This window comes from Pantherophis guttatus, chromosome 1 (assembly GCF_059756535.1).
Source record: "Pantherophis guttatus breed Tessera chromosome 1, ASM5975653v1, whole genome shotgun sequence".
NCBI lineage: Eukaryota > Metazoa > Chordata > Lepidosauria > Squamata > Colubridae > Pantherophis > Pantherophis guttatus.
In genome coordinates, this window is record NC_142063.1 from 277,984,136 (window position 1) to 278,009,983 (window position 25,848).

The 25,848-nt window shown below is 39.2% G+C and overlaps 1 protein-coding gene across 2 annotated transcripts in view; it reads left to right on the plus strand.

The window, feature by feature from the left end:
- The first annotated feature begins 2,358 nt into the window (after positions 1–2,358).
- Positions 2,359–25,848, plus strand: part of MTR (5-methyltetrahydrofolate-homocysteine methyltransferase) — an 87,301-nt gene continuing 63,811 nt past the window's right edge. Inside the window, exons 1-10 of one of the 2 annotated variants that reach the window (XM_087882972.1) lie at positions 2,401–2,530; positions 8,104–8,315; positions 11,737–11,826; positions 14,045–14,114; positions 15,023–15,184; positions 16,095–16,187; positions 17,199–17,305; positions 18,471–18,530; positions 20,311–20,405; positions 25,254–25,354. In XM_087882972.1, coding sequence (XP_087739098.1) covers positions 16,121–16,187; positions 17,199–17,305; positions 18,471–18,530; positions 20,311–20,405; positions 25,254–25,354 — 430 coding nt within the window. In that variant the 5' untranslated portion in view covers positions 2,401–2,530; positions 8,104–8,315; positions 11,737–11,826; ... (1 more) ...; positions 15,023–15,184; positions 16,095–16,120. Of the gene's footprint in view, positions 2,531–8,103; positions 8,316–11,736; positions 11,827–14,044; positions 14,115–15,022; positions 15,185–16,094; positions 16,188–17,198; positions 17,306–18,470; positions 18,531–20,310; positions 20,406–25,253; positions 25,355–25,848 lie in introns of both variants that reach the window. The other variant, XM_034428287.3, reaches the window with a different exon arrangement.

Consider the following 25,848-nt stretch of genomic DNA (forward strand, 5'->3'; position numbering starts at 1 on the left):
CCAATCAGGCTTTTGAGCGCACGGCAATAAGGTCAAGTGCTTATTTCAGGGTTCAAAAAAATATAAGACAAGGTCTTATTTTCGAGGAAACACGGTACATGATACCACCTTCCGTGATGCACAAAGTTTAGGTATGTCTATTGTTCTATTTAGTACAGTTACAAATGTTTTAAGCAGAGGTGAAATCTAAAATTTGTTACTGTGGGTGTGGCTTGGTGGGGGGGTGTAATATGACATGGGCATATTACACCAAGTGGGCATGGCCAACTTTTTTTTTTAACTTTTAAAAGCATTTTTTCTACAAACTTAAGAGGTTGCAGGAAAAAAAATGCTTTTCTGACGATCAGGCAAGTCAGCTAGAATCTCCAGAGGCTTTTAAAGGCATTTTTTTCCCTACAACCTCTTCGGCTGAAGAGGTTGTAGAAAAAAATGCTTTGAAAAGCCTCTGACGATCCCAGATGAGCCGCACGATCATCAGAGGCTTTTTTTTAACTTTTAAAAGCATTTTTTCGGCCGAAGAGGTTGTAGAAAAAATGCTTTTAAAAGTTAAAAAAACAGCCTCTGATGATCGCGTGGATCAGCTGGGCATGGGGGGAGGGGGCAGGGATTTTTGCTACCGGTTGTCTGAACTACCCACCGCCATCGCTACCGGATCGGGTGATCCGGTCCGAACTGGGAGCATTTCACCCCTGGTTTTAAGGAACATATAATGCTATATTTGACCTCTCAGGATAATGAGGTGGCATTTGGGGGAACTGGATCCACAGATACATTCCTATACTCAAACACGCATACGACCAAATAACCACAAACCAAATTATCCATATTATGTTTCAGTGAAATGTGAATGCAGCAGAAAGTTAGTTGGACTGCAGTATAAAGACATAACCAAAATGTGCAAGTCTCAAGGATAAAACCTTTGGCTATTTATTCTTAACAGCATTGGATGTTTGAGGATGACCCATCAGAGATCTTTTTCTGAGATCTTTCTCCGTGCATCGTATCAGCACTTTGCTTACAATGAAGGAGAATGACGTTTCTTAAATAGTCAATGAATAATAGGTGCTGTGTACATTCTTTGTACCCAGGGTAATGGGAAAAGTCTATAGTGACTGCATTCAGACATTATACTAATTATGTGATTTCTTGTATTGTGGCCTAATGCAAACTCAGGGAATTGTCATGTATTAAACAAAACACAATTAACAAAATCTTGACTTACTGCAATGCGTGGGATAGATAATCCCTTTTTAAAATCAGCATTCACCTAGTTGATTCCTCTTTGTATAACAACTACAGTAGTGACACAATGGCTGAGACTCCTCTCTCAAGGCATGGTTAGAATTTAGCCAAGTTACATAAAAACAAACAAACAAAACAAACAAAAAAACAGCCAGAGCCAGCTTGGGACCCTTTTCTGTAATCCGGCATTTCTCAACTTTCAGATATTATGGACTTCAACTTCCAGAATTTTGGCATCTTAAGCTTTCTAAGACACTCCATACACTCAGTTTTTAATTTAAAAGAAAAGTGCTTTTATAAGCCTTTTTAGTTTTTACCAAAGGAGAGGAAAGATGGAAATATTGAAATATAATATTTGGGATGACCAAACAGAAGAACTTCTCCAAAACTGAACTGAATGAGACCAAATTTGGGTGTGCAGAGAAAACCTTGCAAAGAAAATGTAGATCTGGCTGTAGAGAAAACCATTCCAGGAAGCCTGTAGATCAGGGGTGCTTAATCTTGGCAACTTTTGACTTGTGGACTTTAATTCACAGAATTCCTCGGCCAGCCTGGCTGTGGAATCCTGGTAGTTGAAGATCACAAGTTTAAAACCTGCTAAAGTTAGACACCCCTGCTGTAGATTGACCTCCGGAGACTTCTATTATTAGGGTGGTTGCAAGATTAAGCGATTAACAAGATTAAGCAATTGCAGTAAGCAGCCCTGCCCTCTTTCTATTCGGTCGGAGGCCGCAGGAGGGATTTAAATTTCCTTCTTTACTCTAAAATATTAAAAGCAAAAAAGGAGTTTTCCAGAGTTTGAGTTCTCATCCTAATCGTCTTCCCAAATGGTGTTTTTGCTTTGCAAACTGACACAAATGTAGAGGAGCCCGCGGGGGAAATCCATTATTGCCCGACAAGTTTGGTTAAATATGTTCCTATATAAACAACAGGAGTTATAATACAGCGGCAATCTAAACACAGAACACGTTTAATAATTAGTAAAATTAAATGGTGACATAGACGCTGCAAGGTACGCAGTTCCAACACGACACTTCCACGCCTTCCTCGTTGCAACATTCAAATCAACGTCCCTCGTCTACGCTGACAGTTGCGTTTACATTAAAGAAAAATCGTATGCGTCTGCGCAGCTGGTGACGCGCACGCAGGCGCTTTCCTTGCCATAGTCTCCGGCCATTCTAACCCGGGAGTCGAAATTCAGTCGCTCAGGTTTGGCAAGGCTGTTTCAAAACGATGTCGCCCACGATTCCCCAGTTGGCTGAGCAGCGGGGTAGCCAGGAGTCGCACGGTGCGTGTTTCTAAGAGGCGTTTGTGAGCTCCGATGTCTTGGCAGGGCGCAAAGTTTCTAACTTTTGCTGTATGTTGGTCTGGGAATCGCGGAGTGAGTGGGCTCCGCTCTCCTACTCGGCAGGAGGTTTACTACGTGTGCTGTACTCAGAAAGTAGACTCAATTAACTTTAGTCGTTCAGATACAGTTGACGATTTGGGGTTTTTAGTTCCCCCCCTCTAAATAGCCAAAAGGGAAGCAGATAAGGTGGGTGTCATTGAACTCCCCTGAAAGTGAGCTAAAACGTTTTGAAACCCGGACGAATTAAATTAAGAATCAAAAGTACTGATTCGCTTTTCGAGGCACTTTTGGTTAACATCTGCATCTTTCTCGCTTTAAGTACCGGCTAAATTAGACCTCAGAAAATGATGCGACGAAAGCAGAGTATTAAATAATACACTGGCAAAGCCGAGCTTGTTGATAATCAAAGGAGACCTAGCAAGAACCTAATAGTGAAACACGCGGTGAACCAGCTCCCAGGGTTCCTCTGTACTGTGTTTTGGATAAGGCTCGTCCACCTCGTTTTGTAAACCACGTGTAATTTTTCTACTTGATTTCCTTTTTTCCCCCTATAAACATGTGATTCGAGCAGATCGATGTTTTGCTCCGATGCAAAGGAGAGTTTTAAGGGACTTTCTCAGTTAATTTAAGGCTATTTTCAGGCACAGAAGAAATTTCAGGGCATGCCATCAGATTAATGATAATAAAGTTATGCTGTTTATCACATAGAAGCAAAAGATAGGTATACATTTTGGTGTGCTCTTTATGTTTGCCACTAAACTTTTGTTTGTATGAAATCAAAAGTCGCACTTAAGGCAGTGCTGTATGAAGTCAGGAGCCTGCAGCCCAGAATAATGCTTGTGATACAGTCACAAAATTCTACCACTTAATGTGTGATTTCTCCCTCTGAACCCAAAAATAATATAAAAAGAAAAAAACCATCCTTATTGTAGTTGTTTCATGTAGTTTCATGCACTGATTGGACAGTAGGAATCCCTTAAATACATCTTTCTGACTGCAGTGAGCTGTGACTGCAATCCTGGGTGTGCTTCAGACATGGGTTTCAGCAGGTTCTGACCAGTTTTAGAGAACCGGTAGCGGAAATCTTGAGTATTTTGGAGAACCGGTAGTAAAAATTATGACTGGCCCGCCCCCCATCTATTCTCTGCCTCCCAAGGCATTCGGGAGGAAATGGGGATTTTGCAGTAACCTTCCCCTGGATTGGGGAGGGAAAGGAGATTTTATAGTATCCTTCCCTTGCCATGCCCACCATGCCATGCCGACCAAGCCATGCCCACAGAACCAGTAGTAAAAAATTTAGAAACCCATCCTGGGTGTGCCCGTGACATCTGTATATCTCACGAGCTTTATGCATCTATTCTGCAAAAATCCCCAACCATACATACTCCCCCCACTAAATAAGGGCAGTTAATTTGGTTTGCCCTTTCCAGTGATGGTACTGCTTCACCATCGCACCACTGGTGATTTTTATAGGACAGTTTTTAAAAGAGAAAATGCAAAGTCCCAGGCAAAGATGGCTGTTCTAGACAGTGAGGGGGAAGTTCAAACTCCGAGATACTTCTAAGATTAATTCAGGTTCATTTATTTTATCCTCCAGCTGTTGATGGGCGAGCCTGTAAAAACTTTCCCAGTGAAAATTAGGAATGCTTTTTCAAAAGTAGATACTGTTCCATTATGATTGTTCATTGTCAGATAACCTGGCCAAAGTGGTCCTCCAATTCTGACAAATAATGGGACAGAGCATATCCTCCTTGTCCTGGTTTCATTCCGACTTTAAAATGTTTTTAATAGAATAGAATAGAATTCTTTATTGGCCAAGTGTGATTGGACACACAAGGAATAAAATACATTAATCAAGAATAAAAAGATACAACACTTAGTGATAGCCAAGGTTACTAATAAGCTATCAAATCATACTAGGAAACAAAATAAAAACAATATAATTGAGAGATAAAGCAACATGGTTATAGTAATAAGCGGGAAGAGATAGTTACTAGTAAGGAAGAGAAGAATAATAGTAATACAGTCTTAGTAAATTGTTTGACAGTGTTGTGGGAATTAAGCAGAGTGATGGCATTTGGGAAAAAACTGTCCTTGTGTCTAGTTGTTTTGGTGTGCAGTGCCCTATAGCTATATTAGGAGAATGCATATTGAGCATTCCCTATACATGTGATGAATTATACATACATTAAGCTGTTGATGTATACAGCTAGTCCTGCCTTACTGATCACCCATTTAGCAACTAACGGTTATGACCATGCTGAATGAGGAGGCATGACTTATCCTTGAAGTTGTCACAGAGTCCCCACGGTCCCTCAGTTGTGATTCGGCCGCTTGGCAACTGACACCAATTGGGAAAGTTGCAGCATTCTGCAGTCATATGATCGCCATTTGTGACCTTCACAGCCAGCTTCTGACAAACCTTTGGGGAAGCCAACAGGAAGTTGCAAGTTTTGATCATGTAACATCATGCTTAACAATTGTGTGTGATTCGCTTAATAATCGCAATAGGGGTTGCCAGAGCTGCTGTTGTAAGTTGTATGGTCGCGTGATTGTTTTGTTTTATGACTGTGTCAATTAGTGATGGAAATTGCTGGTTATAAAGTGAGGACTCCCTGTACAGTGAATTGGCATCAGTCTTCTGACCTGGTCGCTAAGTAAGAAATACTGATGTTCCCAAATGCTCTTCCACAAGCCTTCCTGCCATACCTTGAGTAGGACATTAATGCCATTACAATTCGTCCAAGACATACTTCTCTGAAAAAAAGCTTATTTATATATTCATGGGGAAAAATATTCTAACATAAAGTAGGATGGAAGCATTTGTTCTTTATCGTAATCTTGTCCTTCTCCAGGCTGTTTTGTTACATTCCCTATCTTATCACTCAAGTCAGTTTATCTCTAGCCAATTATTAACCGGGGGGGGGGGGGAAGGAATTAGTTATAAATGGCACAAAAATAAACCTCCAAAAATAATAAAGATAAGTGTAAACGAATTTGTAAAAATTGAATAGGTTGGAAGGAAGAAAAGTCTCTTTTTTATAATGCCAGCACCTCTTCTACTTTAAAAATGAAGTGGTGGTTTTGAGATTTTTTTCCCCTGGCTTCCTGAACTTTATTCTATCCTAACGTTCAGTAAATATTTTGGTTTAACAAATATCCCAAAGATATCTCTTGTAGGGCTGGGGTATTCCCTTCTGTTAGTTATGTGATAAGACCTGACATGATACTTCAGGAAAAATTTGTAATCTCTTTTTTGAGATAGTTATGCTTCATTTTGTTTGTCAAGGCATGCAAGTCAGACAGAAACATAGATCCTTGATTCCTTTTTTTCCAGATGATATCGGTTCACAATCGGTTCGCAAGTAATCACCAGAATGAGCCGCCCTGAAAAGGGCGGCATATAAATCGAACCAATAAATAAATAAATAAATAAATAAATAAATAAATAAATAAATAAATAAAGAAAGAAAGAAAGAAAGAAAGAAAGAAAGAAAGAAAGAAAGAAAATAGAGAAAAGTGTCCAGAATATATGTATTCAATCAACAAGAAAATTGTTTTTAGAACAATATAGTATAATAAAAACAAAAAATTCCTAAGTACCCTAAAGAAAATCATATTATCAACAACAACAAAAAACCCTTATCCAACTGTGTCTCAATTATCAATCTATCCCAAGGACTGGGAGAATAGCCAAAATAGTTTACTGAACATCATCAGAGTGAGAGCCCCCCCTCTCATTTCTTGGTCCCCCTAGATCAGGGGTGTCAAACTCGATTTCATTGAGGGCCGCATAAGTGTACTGTTGGCCCTTGGGGGCCCACAGCCCTCATGAGATCAGTTTTCAGCTGGACAGCCACCTGCAACCCTCTGCTAGCAAAAACAGAGCTCGGGAGGGCTGCCCATGGCCCTTGCAAGCTCCATTTTCACTGGCAGAGGCACCATGGGCTGGTCCTTCACTGTTTTCAGGGCGGCCCATTGGCTAGATCTAAGCACCCTCTGAGCTGGATCCAGCCCCAGGGCCTTGAGTTTGACACCCCTGCCCTAGATGATATTGTCAATTAATGGGACTCAAAGCATGCCCCTCTGCCTAATCTCATTGGGTCAAGAGATATACAGTAATTGGAGATAAATAGTCCCTCAGGTGAGCTGACCTTAGGTCATGAAGAGCTTTAATGCATTTGTAAGAGATGTTTGGGTTTTGATATTACTATGTTTTGTTTATTATTGTGAGCTGTCAAGAGTTTTCTATAAATTAGGGAGGAAGGGAGAGAGAGAAAGAAAAGCATTATTATTTGGGAGCAAGTTGAATTCAACTCAACTTTAATACAAAACCGGCAATCACAGATTTGGGTTGCTATTTTCTGTTGTATTTCCCTTACAGCTTAGTTGACCACAGAGAGCCACAACCTCCCGAGCTGCCCATACTTTTCCAGATCAGAAGATTTTCTGTCTCCTGTTAGGCTAAATGTACTGTACCATGCATGCATCAAGGAGCTGTAGCAAAGCAAAGAAAAAACATACTGTCTGTGGATTTTTCAGATTGCTCCTGGCAAGGGAGGAATGAAAGAAAAAATGCGAAGCAGGAAATAGTAAGAAGTCTGTGATCTACACACAGTCACACAACAAGCATATAAGAGAAACTAAGGATATTGGCCAAGTATAATAAGAGCCCATATGAAAACCTGCATTTCTTCAAATACAATTTCATAGGACCCATCAGATGTGCATGATTTTAAAGTACTTTAAGCTTGTAGGGTAGACAATCTATAATACCTGAACAGGGCTCATTTATTTAGTAAAGTTCTATTGTAGCCATAGTGGTGCGGTGGTTAGAATGCAGTATTGCAGGCTAATTCTGTTGACTGCCAACTGCCAGTAGTTGGGCAGTTCGATCCTGACTAGCTCAAGATTGACTCAGCCTTCCGACCTTCCAAGGTTAATAAAATGAGAACCCAGATTGTTGGGGGCAATATGCTGACTCTGTAAACCACTTAGAGAGGGCTGTAAAGCACTATGAAGTGGTATATAACTAAGTGCTATTGCTAAGTGCTATTGTTTTTCATCTTGAAATAACATTAAATGACAGCTTCTCCAATCTGGAATTCCTTAGTTGTGCTGGAAATACTATGTTTCTAGAGATCTGTCTCTCAAACTTTATCTTAGCACCCTTTCAGAGTGTAGCTAGGCCATAAGCTACTTTTGTGTCCTTGTTCTAGCAACAATATGGATCATTTTATTTATTTATATAACATGTATATCTGTCTTTCTGAAGCAATTCAAGATGGCATGTCCACAATCCTCAATGCTTTAGAGCAGGGGTCTCCAGTCTTGGCAACTTTAAGACTTGTGGACTTCAACTCCACAATTCCTCAGCCATTCTGGGACTTGAAGTCCACAAGTCTTAAAGTTGCCAAGATTGGAGACCCCTGCTTTAGAGCCTGTGATTCATTGCGAGAAGAGATGCTGAATGTTTTAAATACAGATTTTTTTGAAACATTGTCATAATGCAGTTTCCAAAAAAACCCTGAAAGAGGAAATAGAATCCATTTTGAGGGAGCGCATTATGGTTTTGGATGGAGGCATGGGGACCATGATCCAGCAATATTCTTTAGGAGAAGAGGAATTTCGAGGTCAAGAATTTAAGGATCACCTGAAACCACTCAAGGGAAATAATGACCTGTTGAGCATAACTCAGCCTGATATCATCTACAAAATTCATAAGGTGAGTACAGTTTGTTCTATGAGTCTTGTACTAGAAAGAGTTTATTGATTCTTCTGGCATTGTATAACAACTCTGGAGAGCTACATTCATATGGTCTAGACAAGTGTTTCTCAACCTTGGCAACTTTAAATTGTGTGAACTTAACTCCCAGAATTCTGGCTGGGGAATTCTGGGAGTTGAAATCCACACCACTTAAAACTGCTGAGGTTGAGAAACACTGGTATGGATAGAGCAGAATTATGGGCACTTTCCTCAGAAATGGGTCTTTAGGTGAAGGGCACAAGAAGATTGCTGAGTGTTGTTCATTGAAAAAGGCAACAAAGAGTAAATCGTAGCGGATGGAATATTTTCACTAATTTGAGTGGACTGGATTATGCTCATATTTTTTTACTCTTACTTTTAAAAATACATCGATGAATGAATCCCTATTTTGTGACACAGTCCTATTATTTGTATGCGATCCCTCAGAAGTCAATAAATGGCTGAAAAGTATTGAGAATATATAGGTTTTAGCTCTTCATCTATTTGGTGAATAGATGAAGATCCTCCAAGGTTCAGGTTAAAAAGAAAAAGTATAAGAAATATTAGAAAAAATACTTTCTGCACTGTTCACCAGAAAAAAATCCTATATTCTGTCTCGGCAATGGCTTTACGCATCCATTTCAGACCCTCAAACTAGTATGCAATTTGAAACTTGGACATCTGTTAGAAATGAAGTCTGCTTGTTTTTAACTTACTGCAGAGTTAGGTCTTTAGATACACTGATTTTTACTTCACTATTGAACTAAGTAAATAGTTCTAAAGAATATTTACTCCTTTGATTAGATTCAAGGGTTTCCCTGCTACTTTGTGCACATACTAAAATAACTCATTAGGTGGAAGTAATGTCATGGTTCACAGAGGACCACTTGAAAAGAAGAAATTGGGGATTTGGTGACAGGAGATTGGCTGTGATGATCTAGAATGGAGAAAGACAAGCTGGAGGGGAATTTTGAGGTGGTTGGGTGTTGGAATTGATCAGATTTAGACCCCATAAATAAATCTTAACCATTATACCACACTGACTTTCATTCATTAATTCCTATAGTCAAACCCTTACTTCTATACCCCTACTCATACATGTAGGAAATTGAGAGTTGTGTTTTTATTTTTTTCTTTAGATTTTAACGTTGTAAGCTGCTCATCTGTCATTAGCTAAGGGTGATCTTAGAAATTTTATAAATGAATAAATATGCAGATACACAAAACCACATAACATACTTATTTCAAAAGAAATAACATTTAAAAATATTGTTATTTTCTTAATTTTAAAAAATACTGGGTACACAGAGAAATATATTTAGCCGTCAGTCAATTTCACCGAAAATCTAAATTGGGAATTCTTCCTGGTAGTGTTTTGATTAACATGCAACATTTTGTAATTACCTTTGTCCTCATTTATTTTCTTTACTGCTGAGGGGAAAAAAATCCAAGAGTTTAAACTGAGACAATCATATTGGAGCATTCAAATCTGAAATATAACTACATTTCTTTGTACAGAATAACAACATGAATATGGAACAGGAATTGCTTCTTTTGCCACTTTCAGTTATAATTTAATTGTATAATATATTGTAGAGTTTCTTCTCCTGCTGTTCAAATAATGAAAAAAACATAAGCTGAGTTTGCAGTTGAGAGGATTTCTAAAGCTTTTCCTCTAATCTCAAAGATTAATAACAGAACTAAAAGTGATCAGGGAAAATGTCCCATTTTACACCTAGATACTTTACCAGTAATGGTAGACAAACTGTTAACTATATGTAAACTATTCAAGAAACTAGTAGAAAGTGTTTTGCTCATTGCTCATCTTTGGGCTTCATCAGAGCAACCATCTATTCAGTAGCCATTGACTACAAGTTCTGTTTTCTGACGGTTGAATAATTTAATTACAGATGAACTTTGTTTTGCATTGCTCTTCAGCTTACTAAATTTGAGTGTATAGCTGTGTCTACAGATTTCAAGCAGCATCTACCGTGTTTCCTCAAAAATAAGACACAACTGAAAAATAAGCCCTAGCATAATTTTTCCGGACACTCATAATATAAGCTCTACCCCAAAAATAAGCCCCAGTTAAGATCGTCAGCGAGATGGATGCATTTACTACTGTATTTCCCTGAAAATAAGCCCTAAGTGAAAAATAAGCCCTAATGCATCTTTTGGAGCAAAAATTAATATAAGACCCGGGGAAACATTTTAATTTAATTTTTTAATTTAATTTGATTTGTATGCCGCCCTATCTCCATAGGACTCAGGGCAGCTCACAACAATTAAAATCAAACCAGATAAAAACACATTAAATACAAATTAAACGTATGTTAAAGCTCATTAAAATAATCAAACCCCATCAGTCCAGGCTGGGTGATTTAAACAGCCATGTTTTTAGTTTGCGGTGGAAAGTCCGGTTGGTCAGGGGCCAACCGGAGCCCCAGGGAGAGTTGATTCCAAAGGGTGGGTGCGCCCACAGAGAAAGCTCTAACTCTGGGGGCCACCAGCCGACACTGTCTAGCCGACGGCACCCTGAGTAGGCCCTCCCTGTGAGAATGCACCAGGTGATGGGAAGCTGTTGCTGGTTGCAGATGGTCCGACAAATATCCTGGGCCTAAGCCATGTCGGGCTTTCTAGGTCATCACCAGCACCTTGAATCTCACCCAGAGGGCAACCGGTAACCAATGCAAGTCGCGCAGGAGAGGTGTAACATGGGAGTATCGGGACCCTCCCATCACAACCTGCGCGGCCGCATTCTGTACCAACTGAAGCCTCCGAGTGGTCTTCCAGGGCAGCCCCAAGTAGAGAGCATTGCAGTAGTCAATACGGGAGATGACTAGTGCATGAGTAACTGTGTGTAGGGCATCTGTGCTGGGCATGGGGGGGGGGTGCAGGGATTTTTGCTACCGGTTCTCCGAACCACCCACCGCCATTGCTACCCAATGGGGCGATCCGGTCCGAACCGGGAGCATTTCATCCCTGGTATAGACCCTGTTGAATTAAAATCCATAATAGGGAAGGTTAGATTATATGTCCTTATTTTTCAGTAAACCCTGCCCATATCTGGTTGTGCCACATTTCCCATTCTCAGTTATCTGGATTTCCAAGCTTCAGTTGGAAATATGAGCTAATGGAGTATGAGTCCTGGTGACGCAGTGGTCAGAATGCAGTATTGCAGGCTAACTCTTCCCACAGTCTCGAGTTCAATCCTGACTGGCTCAAGGTTGACTCAGCCTTCCATCCTTCCGAGTTTGATAAAACAAGGACCCAGATTGTTGGGGACAATAGGCTGACTTTGTAAACTACTCAGAGAGTGCTGTAAAGCACTATGTGTGGTATATACTGTAAATCTAAGTGCTATTGCTACTGCTGTTTAATTGTTCTGTTCTGCTTACAGGAATACTTGCTTTCTGGTGCTGATATCATTGAAACAAATACTTTCAGCAGCACTAAAATAGCACAAGCTGACTACAGCCTTGAACATCTGGTGAGAGTTTTGGTTTTCTTGCTTGTCAAATTTGGGTTTTCCTTTGACCAGCTTTGACCAGGCTGGCTGGCTGGGAATCATGGCAACTGAGACCAGTATGTCTAGATTGTACTAGATTGGTAAGGGAGGGATGTTATAAAGCAACATAAATATTCATGGGAAAAATATAAATTTTGTGTAAGAAGTCCATAGCGTAGTTTTGATTGTTTATTTTTGATAAAATATGATTTAGTCTTGGAAATTAGGATTGGATAAACAGGAAATAACCCATAAGATTAACTCTGTGGCAGTAATTCACCATTCATTTGTCACTTGTGTCTCACTTGATCATTTGCCAAAAGAGCTTAATTGCAAAAATAGCAGTGCTTTGCTTGGTTACAGGTAGCCCTTGACTTTTGACCACAATTGAGCCCAAAATTTCTGTTATTAAGTGAGACATTTGTGAAGTGAATTTTCCCCATTTTATGAACTTGCTTGCCTCAGTTGTTAAGTGAAACACTGCATTTGGTAAGTTAGTAACCTGACTGTTAAGTGAATCGGGATTCCCCATTGACTTTGCTTGTCAGAAGGTAACAAAAGATGACCTTGGGACACAGCAACGGTCATAAATATGAACCAGTTGCCAAGCATCTGAATTTTGATCACATGATCATGGGGATGCTGCAAAGGTCGTAACTCTGAAAAACGGTCATAAGTCATTTTTTTCAGTGCTGTTGTAACGTTGAACAATCATTGAATGAACTGTTGTAAGTCAAGGACTACCTGTATTTCCAACTTCGTTACTGTGGATATTTGTTCTTTCCCACTACTGTTGATGCTTGTGCAATGTTGCTTTGTAGTAAGTTAATCTAAATCAATCTTTAAAATGCTGCTATCTGGGGGAGGACTTTTAAGACATTCGGTTTGAATGGTGAAGATCTTTTTTCGTTAAATCATTTTTCTTCGCCTTGAAAAAAAAGCAAACAGATGCCATATCAGCAATGATAGATGTTTGCATCTTTGCAAGACTCTGCCACCTTTCATATCCTGTTGTCTGATCTGAATAGCAGCCAAGACATGAGTGTTTTTTTAATGAATCATCTCCAGAAGGCTGTTTTTAATCCTGTCTTGTGTTTTTAGCTGACATCATTTTCCAGATCCTTGAGATAAATTCATTTGTAACAGTGCTGTTTTGGAGGTGATTGTGAATTATAGCAGTGGTTCCGTGGAGAGAGGTTTTGCCATGGACTGGAGGGGACGTAATTTCACCTGTTGCCTGTGTCCCACAGATGGGGTTTCGCTTATTTGCACGGCCCGGTTTCTGGCATGCCACGGCCTGGTGCCGGTCCACAACTGGGGGTTGGGGAGCCCTGAATTATAGTGTTAAATGAATAATCCATGGGTTTGCAAATTCTCTGCTTCTTCTAATGCGGCCAAGAAGCAGCTTTTTTTCCTTTTATTTTCAAGTATTTGCCTTGCTCTTTGATCTGGCTCACTTATCCCACTATGTCAGAAATATGCAAATCTCATTTTGGTTTAACACCGTATGTAAATCCTTCTTTGCCCATGTCCTGTCCTCACCCACCTTGATTCATTTCAGAAGTAGAAATTCCTAAATGTGTAAAAAAAAATCTGTTTACTGGCATAATCTCTGTTCCATTTCATTGTGACTTTGGTGCATTTTGGGTCCTAAGATTAGTTTTTGCCAGTTGGTCCTTCTAGACCAGTGATGGCTAACTTTTGTTCCATCGTGTGCCAAAAGCGCTTGTGCAACAGCACATGTGTGTGCCAGCACCCATAATGCAATGCGCACCATTCCCCCCACACCCCCGTTTTTTTCCTAGCAGGCCCCCTTGCAGCCTCCTGGGCCCAAAAACAGGCCGTGGGGGGAGGGTGCGCTACACCCCTGTGCTCCCCCCCGCATGCATGTGCCCCATCCCCTGTGCATCCCAAAAATCAGCTGGCCAGCGCGAGGTGCGCATACGTGGTGGAGCTGAGCTGGGTAACGGCTCGCATGCCAGCAGAGAAGCTCTGCATGACAGCTGTGGCACGTGTGCTATAGGTTCACCATCATGGTTCTAGACAATCTGAAGACTGTTAAAGATTGGTGATAGCATTAGGAGCCTCTATATAAGATCTTTTGACTACAGAAGTATAATGGAGGGTTCAATGCAATGCAAATGAAGATTATTGCTTCTTTTTTTTTGTATCTACCATTTACCTCCCAATCTATTATTAGGCTTATCGGTTAAATAAAACATCAGCCCAGTTAGCGCGAAAAGCAGCTGATGACGTTACTGCAGAGACGGGTGAGTAACTTGACACACTGATATGCATTTCTATCATGAGTTATCTAGGCTTGCAAATGTGGTTTTGGCTGTGGTTTAAATCACCATGTTACAATTTTCCTCCAACGAATTGTGAAAAGTGCATAAGAGTCATTAGAGCAGTGTTACCTAATTTGCTGTCCACCTGGAATTTTGAGATATAATTGCCTTAATTTTAGCAGCACTTTTTGATTTTTGGGTTTTTACCAATAACCATTTTAAGTAGTTCTTGATATTTTGAATCTGCCCTTATTATTTTTATGCCAAGCTGAATTTTATAATGTCCAAGTTCTGATGGCTTTTAGTATTGTGTGAAATAATAAATGCAGTTTGTGGAGCAAAGATGTAATACAATCATAAGAAGGCTGCTATATTCTGGACCAATAGAAGCTCTTTAAGGCCAGCTTTATGTAGAGAGTATTGCAGTATCTACTCAGAAGATGACCAAAGCATCAAGGAAGGTCTGTAATTCTGAACAGCACAAAGCTGTGCAAAAGTCATGGTGCTATCTGCTCTTCAAACAGGAGCCGTGAGTCTAGGAGAACTTCCCAATTGTTTATTGATTCTATGCAACCCTACCTAGTGCTAAAGATGGAAAATCATGAGATCCAAGAGGCTATAAAATCTAAAGCCACTCTCTCTTGCTAGATTAACCTGAAGTCTATTCTTCCCCATTTAGATCCACACATACTTGCTATGAGTGTAGAGCAGCAGTCCCCAACCTTTCCCTTTTGGCAGCCCAGTGTGGGGGGAGAGGGGATGGTTTTGTGTGAGGGCGAGCACCCGCTTGTGTAAATGGAGCTTCGCGCCTGAGCCCAAGTGCCCATTGCTCACGTAAATGAAATTGCACATGTACTCATCCGTTGCTTGCATGGTCCAATTCCAAACAGGCTGTGGGCCATGGCCTTGATGTTGGGGATCCATGGTGTAGAGCATAGAGAAACATTGCTGCTATGGGAGAAAGCCATACCAGAAATATTGACTTTGGCCAAAATCACCCTTAGTAATTTGGAATGGGAACAATATCAGAATAAGTCAAGTCTTAACACAAAGTAAGTAAGATCTCCATGTTTAAGTGTGACCTCAACATTTTCTTTTATGTTTTTCCTTCCTTTGGACTTTTCTTCTAAAAATAGTGACATTTGGGCTTTTTTTTTCTTAAAATGGTGCTAAATTTGTTTCAGGATTATGCTATTCTTTTCATAAGGGGCGTGGTGGCTCAGGGGCTAAGATGTTGAGCTTGTCGATCGAAAGGTCGGCAGTTCAGCGGTTTGAATTCCTAGTGCGTAACAGGGTGAGCTCCCGTTACTCGTCCCAGCTTCTGCCAACCTAGCAGTTCGAAAGCACGTAAAAAATGCAAGTAGAAAAAATAGGGACCAACTTTGGTGGGAAGGTAACAATGTTCTGTGTGCCTTTGGCATTTAGTCATGCTGGCCACATGACCATGGAGATGTCTTCGGACAGTGCTGGCTCTTTGACTTTGAAACGGAGATGAGCACCGCCTCCTAGAGTCGGGAATGACTAGCACATATGTGTGAGGGGAACCTTTACCTTTACTTTATTCTTTTCATAGGCTTCCTATTGCAAAAATTTGGCAGTACCATTTTTAGAGCTGAAAGAAAATTCAGTGGCCATTTTAATTCTGGGGTCACAGTTTGCCTATACCTATCTTTGGTGTTCACTTCAGCATTTTGTTCATTTATAATCTAAAACAATGGTCATTCTTACCAATTAGTGTATGAAGATCAGTAGAAGCAGACCTTTGTACTCAAAAGCGATCTCTCTAGCAAGACATTTTTTGGCAGAAGGGATCATCTAATCATTGGAAGGCAGTCATGGTTTTTCATTATTACATAAAAATGAAGACCATAAGATCAAATAAAGTCTATTATTTTGCATTTCTTTGTCTTACAATCCAAAGCTTGTCATTTAAACATTATCCTTGTGCTTTTCTTTGTTAAGGAAGTAAAAGATATGTTGCTGGGGCGATGGGCCCCACAAACAAGACCCTTTCTGTTTCCCCATCAGTGGAAAACCCTGATTATCGGAATGTTAGTAAGTATTTCCATTGATAATCTTAAAACTGAAAATGATTATTAATTTGGCTTTACCTGCTTCTGTCAGTTTAGTTCTAATTGCAGTTCTGCCATATTGACTCAAAACACTCAACAGTTCTAAAGATTCTCTTACTTTGAATTTTATTTCATGTTTGGCTACAGTTAATAAGTTCATAATTAATGACACATTAAAAGAGCCTCAGGTATTTTTTAAGTAATCAAGCAAACACTTAGTAATGTCTGATAGCTCATCTGATGCTAGCAATCTCATGTATTACCTCAAAAAATAAGAAATTACAATGCAGGTTTAATTTGAAGCTGAAACTGGAAAGTACCGTATTTTGCAGAGTATAAGACACACCTTTCCCCGCCCCAAAAAAGAGGGTGAAAATCTCGGTGTGTCTTATACTCCGAATGTAGCCCCGCCCAGCCTCACAAACGGAGATTTCAGAGGCTGAAAGAAGCCTCTGAAAGAAGCTTCAGAAAAAAAAGCCTCAGAAACGAAGCTTCAGAAAAAAAGCCCCTGGAAGGCTTTTACCTAAAATAATATGGCAAGCAACAAAAGAAGAATCAGTAAGGGTTCTAACCAAACTATGTTAACAAATCTGGAGAATGACACAATAAGCAACAGATCAGAAGAGGTTAATCTACATACCAATACCAAAGAAAGGACATTGAACAGAGTACAGATAGTCCTTCAGAATAAAAGCCTCTGAAAGAAGCTTCAGAAAAAAAGCCTTTTTTTTCTGAAGCTCTGTTTCAGAAGTTCCAGAGGCAGAAAAAAAAGCAAGGCACAGAGCTCACATCCAATGAACCTGTTGCTAAAATTCATCTCTGGGAACAGCTGATTGGGGGTATTCCGGGAGGCTGATCCACCCACCAATCAGCTTTTTTCTTATTTTCCTCCCCAAAAACTAAGGTGCGTCTTATACTCCAATGTGTTTTATACTCCGAAAAATACGGTACGTTTTTCTTTGTTGTAACTATTTGTTGCTTATTTGTGTTTTAGCTTTTGATGAATTGGTAGATGCCTACACCGAACAAGCCAAAGGTCTTTTAGATGGTGGAGCAGATATCATGCTGGTGGAAACCATATTTGATACAGCCAATGCCAAGGTGAGGTTTTAAGTAGAATCTTGGAAGCTCATAATGATAATGCCCATTCCCAATAATATGTGAAAAGGAAGTCATTGCATATACTAATCAGGCTGTGCTGGCAGATATCCTTTTATTTATTGTAAAATGAGAGGTTGGCTTCCCTTTAAGGGAAGGTTTGAGTACTGCTGAAGGTTTGAGTACTGCTGTCCTATGGTTTATGGCAGTGATGGTGAACCTTTTAGACACTGAGTGCCCAAACTGAAAGGTGTGCACATGCACATGTGCAGCAGAGACCCGAAGACCAGTGGGAGGCGGGGCATCTCAACACCGGCAGCATGGCAAGAGGTAAGATCTTTTTCTTTTGTGAGCTTCTGTTTCATCGTTTGCAGGGAAACAGAAGCTCATGAAAGAAACGCCACGGAGATCTGACCTGAGGCGACAGCACGTGTGCTAGCAGAGAAAGCTCTGCGTGCCACCCGCCATCAAGGTTTATGGTGTTGGCAATTCAGATTTGGAAATCTGTGTCATGAGATTTTTAAAAATGTACTTTTCCCTTAATTAGCGAGAAGTCTTAGAAATGAAACGAGAAAAAGGGACACAATTATCTTTATCTGTTTTCTGGAATTCTTGTACAAAGTCAAGACAGTATAGTGAAGCAAATAGAGCCAAACCTGAATTTTTAGCCTAGTTTGCATAAGAGATAAAGTTTGTAACATGTAACATGTTTGTAACATCCTTGACGTCTCTCTCTGAGCCTTGAAGATCTCTGTGAAGTTCATATTCCAGCCTGACTGAAGGTTTAATTTAGGATTAAAATAAAGTTTGAGATATATTACAATTTTTTTATGTATACCAATGTGTTCTCTGTGCTGTGCTCAATTGAGTTGAGGTCTTAGTAAGGCATCTGACCTGATTCAGTTTCTGTATGGACTCTCAGGGTCTATTTTGTAATAAATCCTGCAATAGAAGACATAGGTCAGCGTGTTTCTTGTGGTTACAAATGTCCAACAGACTCCAGTGTGGTTTCATACTTTTCTTGACTGTCCGTATCCATGTTTTGGAGTAGGGTTGAGCTGTACACTTTCATTAGTGGTAATTTGTCCCCTTTTTTCTTCCATATCTATGAAATGAGAATTTCCTAGAGTAAAGGAAATTAATTTACTGTGATATTTTCATTGGACAGGCAGCTCTCTTTGCTCTCCTAAAGTTATTTGAAGAAGAATATGAACCAAGACCCTTGTTTGTGAGTATATTCTAATTAAACTTAACATTATCCAGTTCTTCTGAAAAAGAGTACATTCCCTTTTTTCTACAGGAGTTAATATAATCAAGAACACTGTGTTTTGGAAACCTCACATATTGTGTGTTAGTTTGCTCTTTCCAATATGTGCTTTATACTCATATTAAATGATAACAAATGAATGACCTGCCATACACAGCAGTCTGAAAATGTCCCCTCAATAATATTACCAGTGTGACAAATTATAAGAATCTTGCCTGGCCTCCTAATTATCTTCCCTTGGAAGATGCCAGCCTTGAATCCGAGTAATTTTCACACTAAGTTATGGCTTCATTAGCCGATAAAGCTGAATTGTGGGCTCAGCAATATGTGGCATATTTTGTCTGTTTTACATGTTCAAAAATATTTTAATTCCTGTCCAGAGTCTCTGCATACTAAAAATACAAATAAATAATAATATTGCTCAGTGTGCAGTTCTATGCTCTTAACTCAGAGGGTAGCTGCTGCTGAGTCTTGGAATGCCCCTCTTCTCCCCAGCTGCTGCCTTTATGTTTGCTATTTTAAATGTGCTGAGGTCCAACTGGGAACTTCAATAGCAGCTTAAAGCTTCCTAAATCTTATTGATAGCTTTGTGTTCCCCACTGCTCCATACAGATAGCAGGCAATACCTCCTCTTCCTGCCTAGAGCAGCCAGTCTGCCTGGTACAAGAGTGGGTAGTTGGATGTTTTGATGAGATAGTTACATCCCATCTGTGCTTGATTGACCAATATGCTGTTGGAGAGGGTTTTCCTCTGCAGCTTGTGACCTGAAGCTGGGAGATGATAATTCCACTAGGGAACATCTGTCATTGATTAAAGGAGGGATATGTATTTAACACACATATTCTCCACAGGCTCTTGGCAGTTGATCCCCATATTTTGCTGACATGAGGGCATTTGTTGCACAAGGATAGTAAGGAAAAACCCAATCATTTTGCTTTTATAAGTTTGTGGTATTTTTAGGGCACAACGGGTAGGCTTAATGGAGAAGAACTTGATATGTACAATAATTCAGAGGATAGTCTGTTGAATTGATATTGCTGCTATTTTTGGTTCTGCTATATGTTATTGTTTCCATAGAGACCTTAAGTAGTTTTCATGGTTTTTTTTTGGTAATGTGAATATATATATATATATATATATATATATATATATATATATATATATATATATATATATATATATATATTCACATATGTATATTAGAAATATAACCCTAATTATAAAAGGCTTGCAATGTTCGGAAGAAATGTCAAGCTTCATAAGGCAGAATAAAAGATAGATGAGGAGAAGGACATATTCTCATACTGCTATAGAAAATGGTTTTTTTTTTTAAAAAAAAATCCTATTTGAGCAAAATCATTAAAATTCGACTGAGTTTTGAGTACTGAATACAGATAAAAAAAATTATCCTGATGTGCTTTCTGGATAGAGTGGCCCTCCCCTCCAGGCAGTTCCCTTTAAGGTGAACTGAAACTTCAGCCCAGGGGTGGCTGGGGTTTGTGGGTATTGTAGTCCCCCAATGCACAGAAGGGATCTGGATATTGTGGTCCCCAAATGCATAAAGAACGGATTTGAAGAAAGATGGGATAGGGGGAAAAAAAAGCTACTCACTTCCAATTGTGTGGCAAGTCAGATGTTTTCCACAGAAGCATTAAAGTTAATTTCAGTTTAGCGTCTATTATTGCATTGTTTTTAATGTTGTTCTTTCCTTTCCCCCTACTCTTCTCCTTGTGGTCTATAGGTATCAGGAACCATTGTCGATAAAAGTGGCCGCACTCTCTCTGGGCAGACTGGGGAAGCGTTTGTCATCAGCATATCTCACAGCCAGCCACTTTGGTGAGAAAACAGACACCCTGGATATCCTTTACAATAAAGCATTGCAGCTGCAATAGATTCTGTAACCATTTTGTTAAAAGAGATTCCACAAGAAGGAGTTTGCAGAGTTGTTAGTTGCTGCTGTTGCTCAGATTACCCACAGTCTAATATCACTGGCTGTTTTCAGAGAAATCGTTAATTTCAAAGGATGCATTTCTCCATAGGAAAATGCAGGTCTCTGGAGAAATCATATCTTGCCGGGCCTCTCTTTTAGTATGGTTTCTTGACTGCTGAAAAGGGATTGGCACACATACACATACTCCCCAAATTGTCTTATAAGTGCTCAAGGTCAATGTACCAACTTTCTAACCACTTGTGTAATCTTGATTTGCTTGGTGATTTTCTTCTTTGTCCCCTACAGTTTGTGCATTGGATATGATTCCAAACAGACCTGCAGTTTTCCTCCCTCAGTCTACAGCTTGAAAACAGTTAATAAATACCGCCAAGCAGATGAGTACTTTAGGTTTATCAGCTGAAGAAATTAGAACAGCTGCTTTGTTTGTCCCTGGTTGACAAAATTTGTCGCATCTGGTAAAGTTTGGAAATGCTTGACGTGAAGCTCGACTGCAGTTAATTCATCTCATTACACAGATGCAGTGCAGCAGTTACAGGCTGAAGTCTGTTCTTTCTCTCTATTTTTGTGTCTTGGGGAAATAGACGGATCACAAAGGAGAAACCAAGAAGGAATAGCACATCTGTAAAGGGAGGTCAACAAATGAGGCTGGTAGGAAGATAGATGGAATGCTGTAATGGGGCAAAGAACCTTAAAGTGAAAAGGGAGCTCTGATTGGCGAGTTAAAAAGTGTAAAAAGCTTATAAATCAGACATGACATAACAGAATTAAATGGAAATAATTTATTTATGGATTGATAAGGAAGGCATCTTTGGCCCTACTTATCCTGGCTGCAGGTCTTGTTGAATAATGGGTAAGATACATATCTAACTTTATACTATTTGAATGACTTGCAGCTGTATACCGTTGCTATTTTCGATTCTATTATTACATGCCTTTGTGCAGCAGTGCAGAGATCATTGATCTTTTATACAATTAATTGATGTTGGCCAATTTTATAATTACTCCAGGTTGTTTTAAAAATGTTAGCGATATGGATCATGTAGAGGAGCCTTGGTGGTGCAGCGGATTCAAGTGCTGTTAAGTAGCACTTAGCTGCCAGCTGCCTGCAATTACTGCAAGTTCAAATCTAACCAGGCTCAAGGTTGACTCAGCCTTCCATCCTTCCGAGGTAGGTAAAATGAGGACCCGGATTGTGGGGGCAATAAGCTGACTTTGTATAAAAAGAACACCACTTGGGGGGCCGAAAGCCCTACTAAGCAGGTACATACAAAAGTATGAAGGCTATTGCTTAACGCATTGTAAGCCGCCCTGAGTCTCCAGAGAAGGCTGGCATCTAAATCGAATCAATCAATCAATCAATCAATCAATCAATGTAGAAAAAAGTAAATGTGGAATCTATGCATATATTGAAGGATACATATACAGCTGCATACAAAAATGGAGGTATTTCTGGGCAGATAGTATGTTTCAAAAAATGCTCAAGTGAGCAGCAGAAGATTGCGCAACCTTTGCATGGTACAAAGCTATCCGTCCAATTTTTCTCCAGATTTGAATACAGTAGTTTATAGATTCTGAATGAGAAAGAGTAAATACAACAAGTGAAGAGGTTTGGACAGCTTTCTAACTATTACTTTGTAATAGGCTGGGTGGCATCCTTTGCAAGAAGAAACAACTTCGCAATATTTCCTCTAGCCAGTTAAGAGTCTTGCAGTCTTGCTTTTGAATGTGTTCCCTCATTTTTACTTGCAAAACTCTTCTAGCTCAGAAACACTCTTATATCCCCCTGGGTACAATTTTGTCTTTGAGATTTCTCAGTACTGTTCAAGTCTGGGGTCAATGAACACTGTTGAAAAACCATTACCTTTTCTGTTTCTTATAGTTCATGGTTGATTGAAAGTATGTATCAGATTGTTGTCTTGCTAGAATCTGATCTCTTTTCAGCTTCGGTGTCTTCGCTGACTGTGGAATAATAATTTCTAGGATATATTGAGTTCTTCTGTTATTCTTATGATACTCTTTGGCTGACACAGATATCCAGTGCATAATAGAATGTTCCTTGTGCTTAATTATTGACTTGTATTGTCCTAGGTAGATTATTGGTCAGGTGGTCCTTGCTTAACAACACCCGGGACTATCAATTTCATTGCTAAGCAACATGATCGTTAAGTGAGACATCACATAACCATGATGTGAGATTTTACTGCCAGCTTCTCCATCGTTGGAAGCAGGGAGTGAAGGGCACAAATAGAAATCACATGACCACAAGACACTGCAATTGTCATAAACACCCATCAGCTGCAAATTGCCTGAATCTTGATCACCTGACCATAGGGTGCTACGACGGTCATATGTACAACAACGGGTTGTAAAGTTACTTGTTTGGCACCATGGTAACTTTCAATGGTTGCAACACAGGACAGTTCAGGGATGATTAGCTGTATAGGTGGTACTATACTGTGGATAATTACTCTAAAGCTAAACCTCTCTAGGCTATTTGCAGTGAGCTGTGAGTTATTGTTTAGCAGAGCTCATACAACCTTCATTGCTGACTGAATCAAAAGATTGCTGCTTCTTAGCAGAAGAATCTCTGCCTAAAATTGAATCAAAGATTGCATAAACCTCCCCATGGATTAAAAAAACCCGCAAGAAGTCAATGAGATGGCTTAGTTTACACAATATTACAAGTGTGTCCATTGATAGGACTGTCAATTTAAAAAGAACATTTTTTCAGAAGTTAACAGCTACTACAATATTTTTTAGAAGATGCAGTATTACAATGAAATACATCTCATACCTTTTGCATTGCAGTGAGCAAAGCACTATTATGTATCAATAGGGCCAAAGGCCTTTTTTTCAAATGAAAAACTCCACTAGCAATGTTAACTGTAATCTGTCTTCAGTAAGTATGTTCTCGCAATAGCAGCTTGCTGAGAGATTGTTAAAGCTTAATCTGAACTGGAGGTGCAGGAAATCACCGCCTCATAAGAACTGAAGCCGTAAATTCAATTTTACTTATTTTCACATGAGGAAAAGCTTCACTCTCATCTTTACTTCAGTCATCCTCAAATCTCTGACCCTGCTTGTGCTTTTATCATTAACAGCTGTAGACTCAGGGAGGATTATTGTTTTCCTCCTGTTTTTATAGCATTTTAAAAAATCCTGCTCTTTGGTAAAGTGAAGGAGATGCCTATTTTCTATATTACATCTATATTTTATTATTTTTATTTTTATTTCTTTTATATGGTGTTTTTATATCCTTGTAAGACACCTCGAGTCGCCATGAGTAGGCAGCAATATACATTTTCTAAAATAAATAAATAAATATGTAACTTCTCAGGTAGTCAAGATTAGTTTCCTGTTGGAACAAATTGTATTTGATAATTTAGGGAAGCTCTTCCTCCAACCGAAACTTCCATTCCAAGAATTCTGAGCAGTGCTTATGCTGAGTAGGGAATTATGGGAGTTGACACCCCACCTCTGGAGGACTTGTAGCTAGAGACCGTTGTGTTAGAGACAGGTGGGCAAGGTATTTTCTTGTGAGGGGCATGTTTCTCCTGATCCGCTCCTTGAAGCTGCAGAGGAATTGTAGCTGTTCAGTTTTCTTTGGTGGAAGTGATCTCTGGGCATGTATAACCATGCCCAGAAAACCTCAGGAGGCCATTGAAACAACTATAGGGAGTTTTCACGTGGCTTCTTTGCTGCTGATATATGTGAATCCAGAACTTGGTGGAGACTTATCTTCTACAGACTTGTTTTTGTTATTAGTTCAATGATATTCTCACCTTTATCCCTGACTAGTTACTAAATTAGCTTTATGTATAAAGAATCTTTGGCAACCTCAGCAAGCAGCTGCTGCCTAGGAAGCTAATCACTGATGATGTTAAACTTTCTTACTCTAATTACTTATTTAAAAGATTTATATGGCTGCCCATTTAAGCAACTTTTTCTAGTTTTGAAGGTTGAAATTGCAAAATACAGTTGAATTGGGAAGTTTATATTTCAGTCTCCGTTCCTGCCCTCCCCATGTGCCTTTGGTTTTAATGTTTGTTTTTAACTTTATATGCTTTAGCTTTTGTGTAAATAAATAAATGGTAGAGTTTACACTACTTGAAGATCTGTTATTTTCGGAATGTCCCTTATTTAAAATTGATCTTTTTGCTAAAAGAACTTAATCTACTATCTGCAGAAGTAGTGGCATTTATATTATCTCCCACTGTATGTGATTTTTATATCATTCCTTCTCTGAAAGGCTATCAAACTGGTTTGTAGAAATAATAATTAAACAGATTCCCATAAAGCAAATAATAAAGCAATGAGGTTGCAATAAAAATATTTGGATACTCCAAAATTCCATCTGGTCCCAAAATATTCCATTTGTGTAAATCTCATCTGGATTCTTGAATTAGATGTCACTGGTTTTAGTCCACCACAATGCTTTTTACATACCATACTATGTATTTCTACTCCTACATCTAGATCCCATTCTAGTAGAAAATTGATGGTTTACCACATTTATGCCTGAAGAGCAATTTGATCATGAGATATTTAAATGGGTAATGAGTAAGTGCCCTTTTGCTGGATGAGTTCAAAACAATCACCTATTAGGAATGCTTTAAACTGGATTTCTGCATAGGCAAGGAGTTGGTCACATTTTCCTAAATGATTACTTCCAAATGTATGATTTTGTGATTAAAACAAACTTGGTTTTGTTGGATTCTCTTTTGTATTTGCAGCATTGGATTAAACTGTGCTTTGGGGGCAGTTGAAATGAGACCTTTCATTGAAGCAATAGGAAAGTGTACAACTACTTACATCATTTGTTATCCCAATGCAGGTATGCATAGATCTGTATGAATTCAGTCCTTTCACAGGAGTTGAAACAATAGGTGTAATGAAAGCATGATATATATATATCTTGTACAGGTGCCATTATCAGCATTAAAATGAATTACTATGCTGAATAGCTTGTCAACCTGTCAGACGTGAACCATTTATAAAATTTGGGGTGAATGTACTTTCTTTGTTAGGTGCTTGTTTTTTCAAACAAATGTTTTATTGTTTGGTGTCATACCATGTGACATGAGCAGTGATCATTAAAATTAAGTGACTTTATGGCAAAATGGGCATACTTAAATGAAATCAGAGTGTTAGATGCTTCAAATCTTATATGTGGTATGCAGATATTTCCAGTTTTAGATTTGTGGTCAAATGTTTTTCTTTGAGATAAAATTGTGAATAAACTGTTGACAAAATTGAATTGTTTCCTTTACAAAAAATGGTTTTTGCTTTGCCAACTTGTTTGCTCTTACATTAATGTGAAGCAAAAAC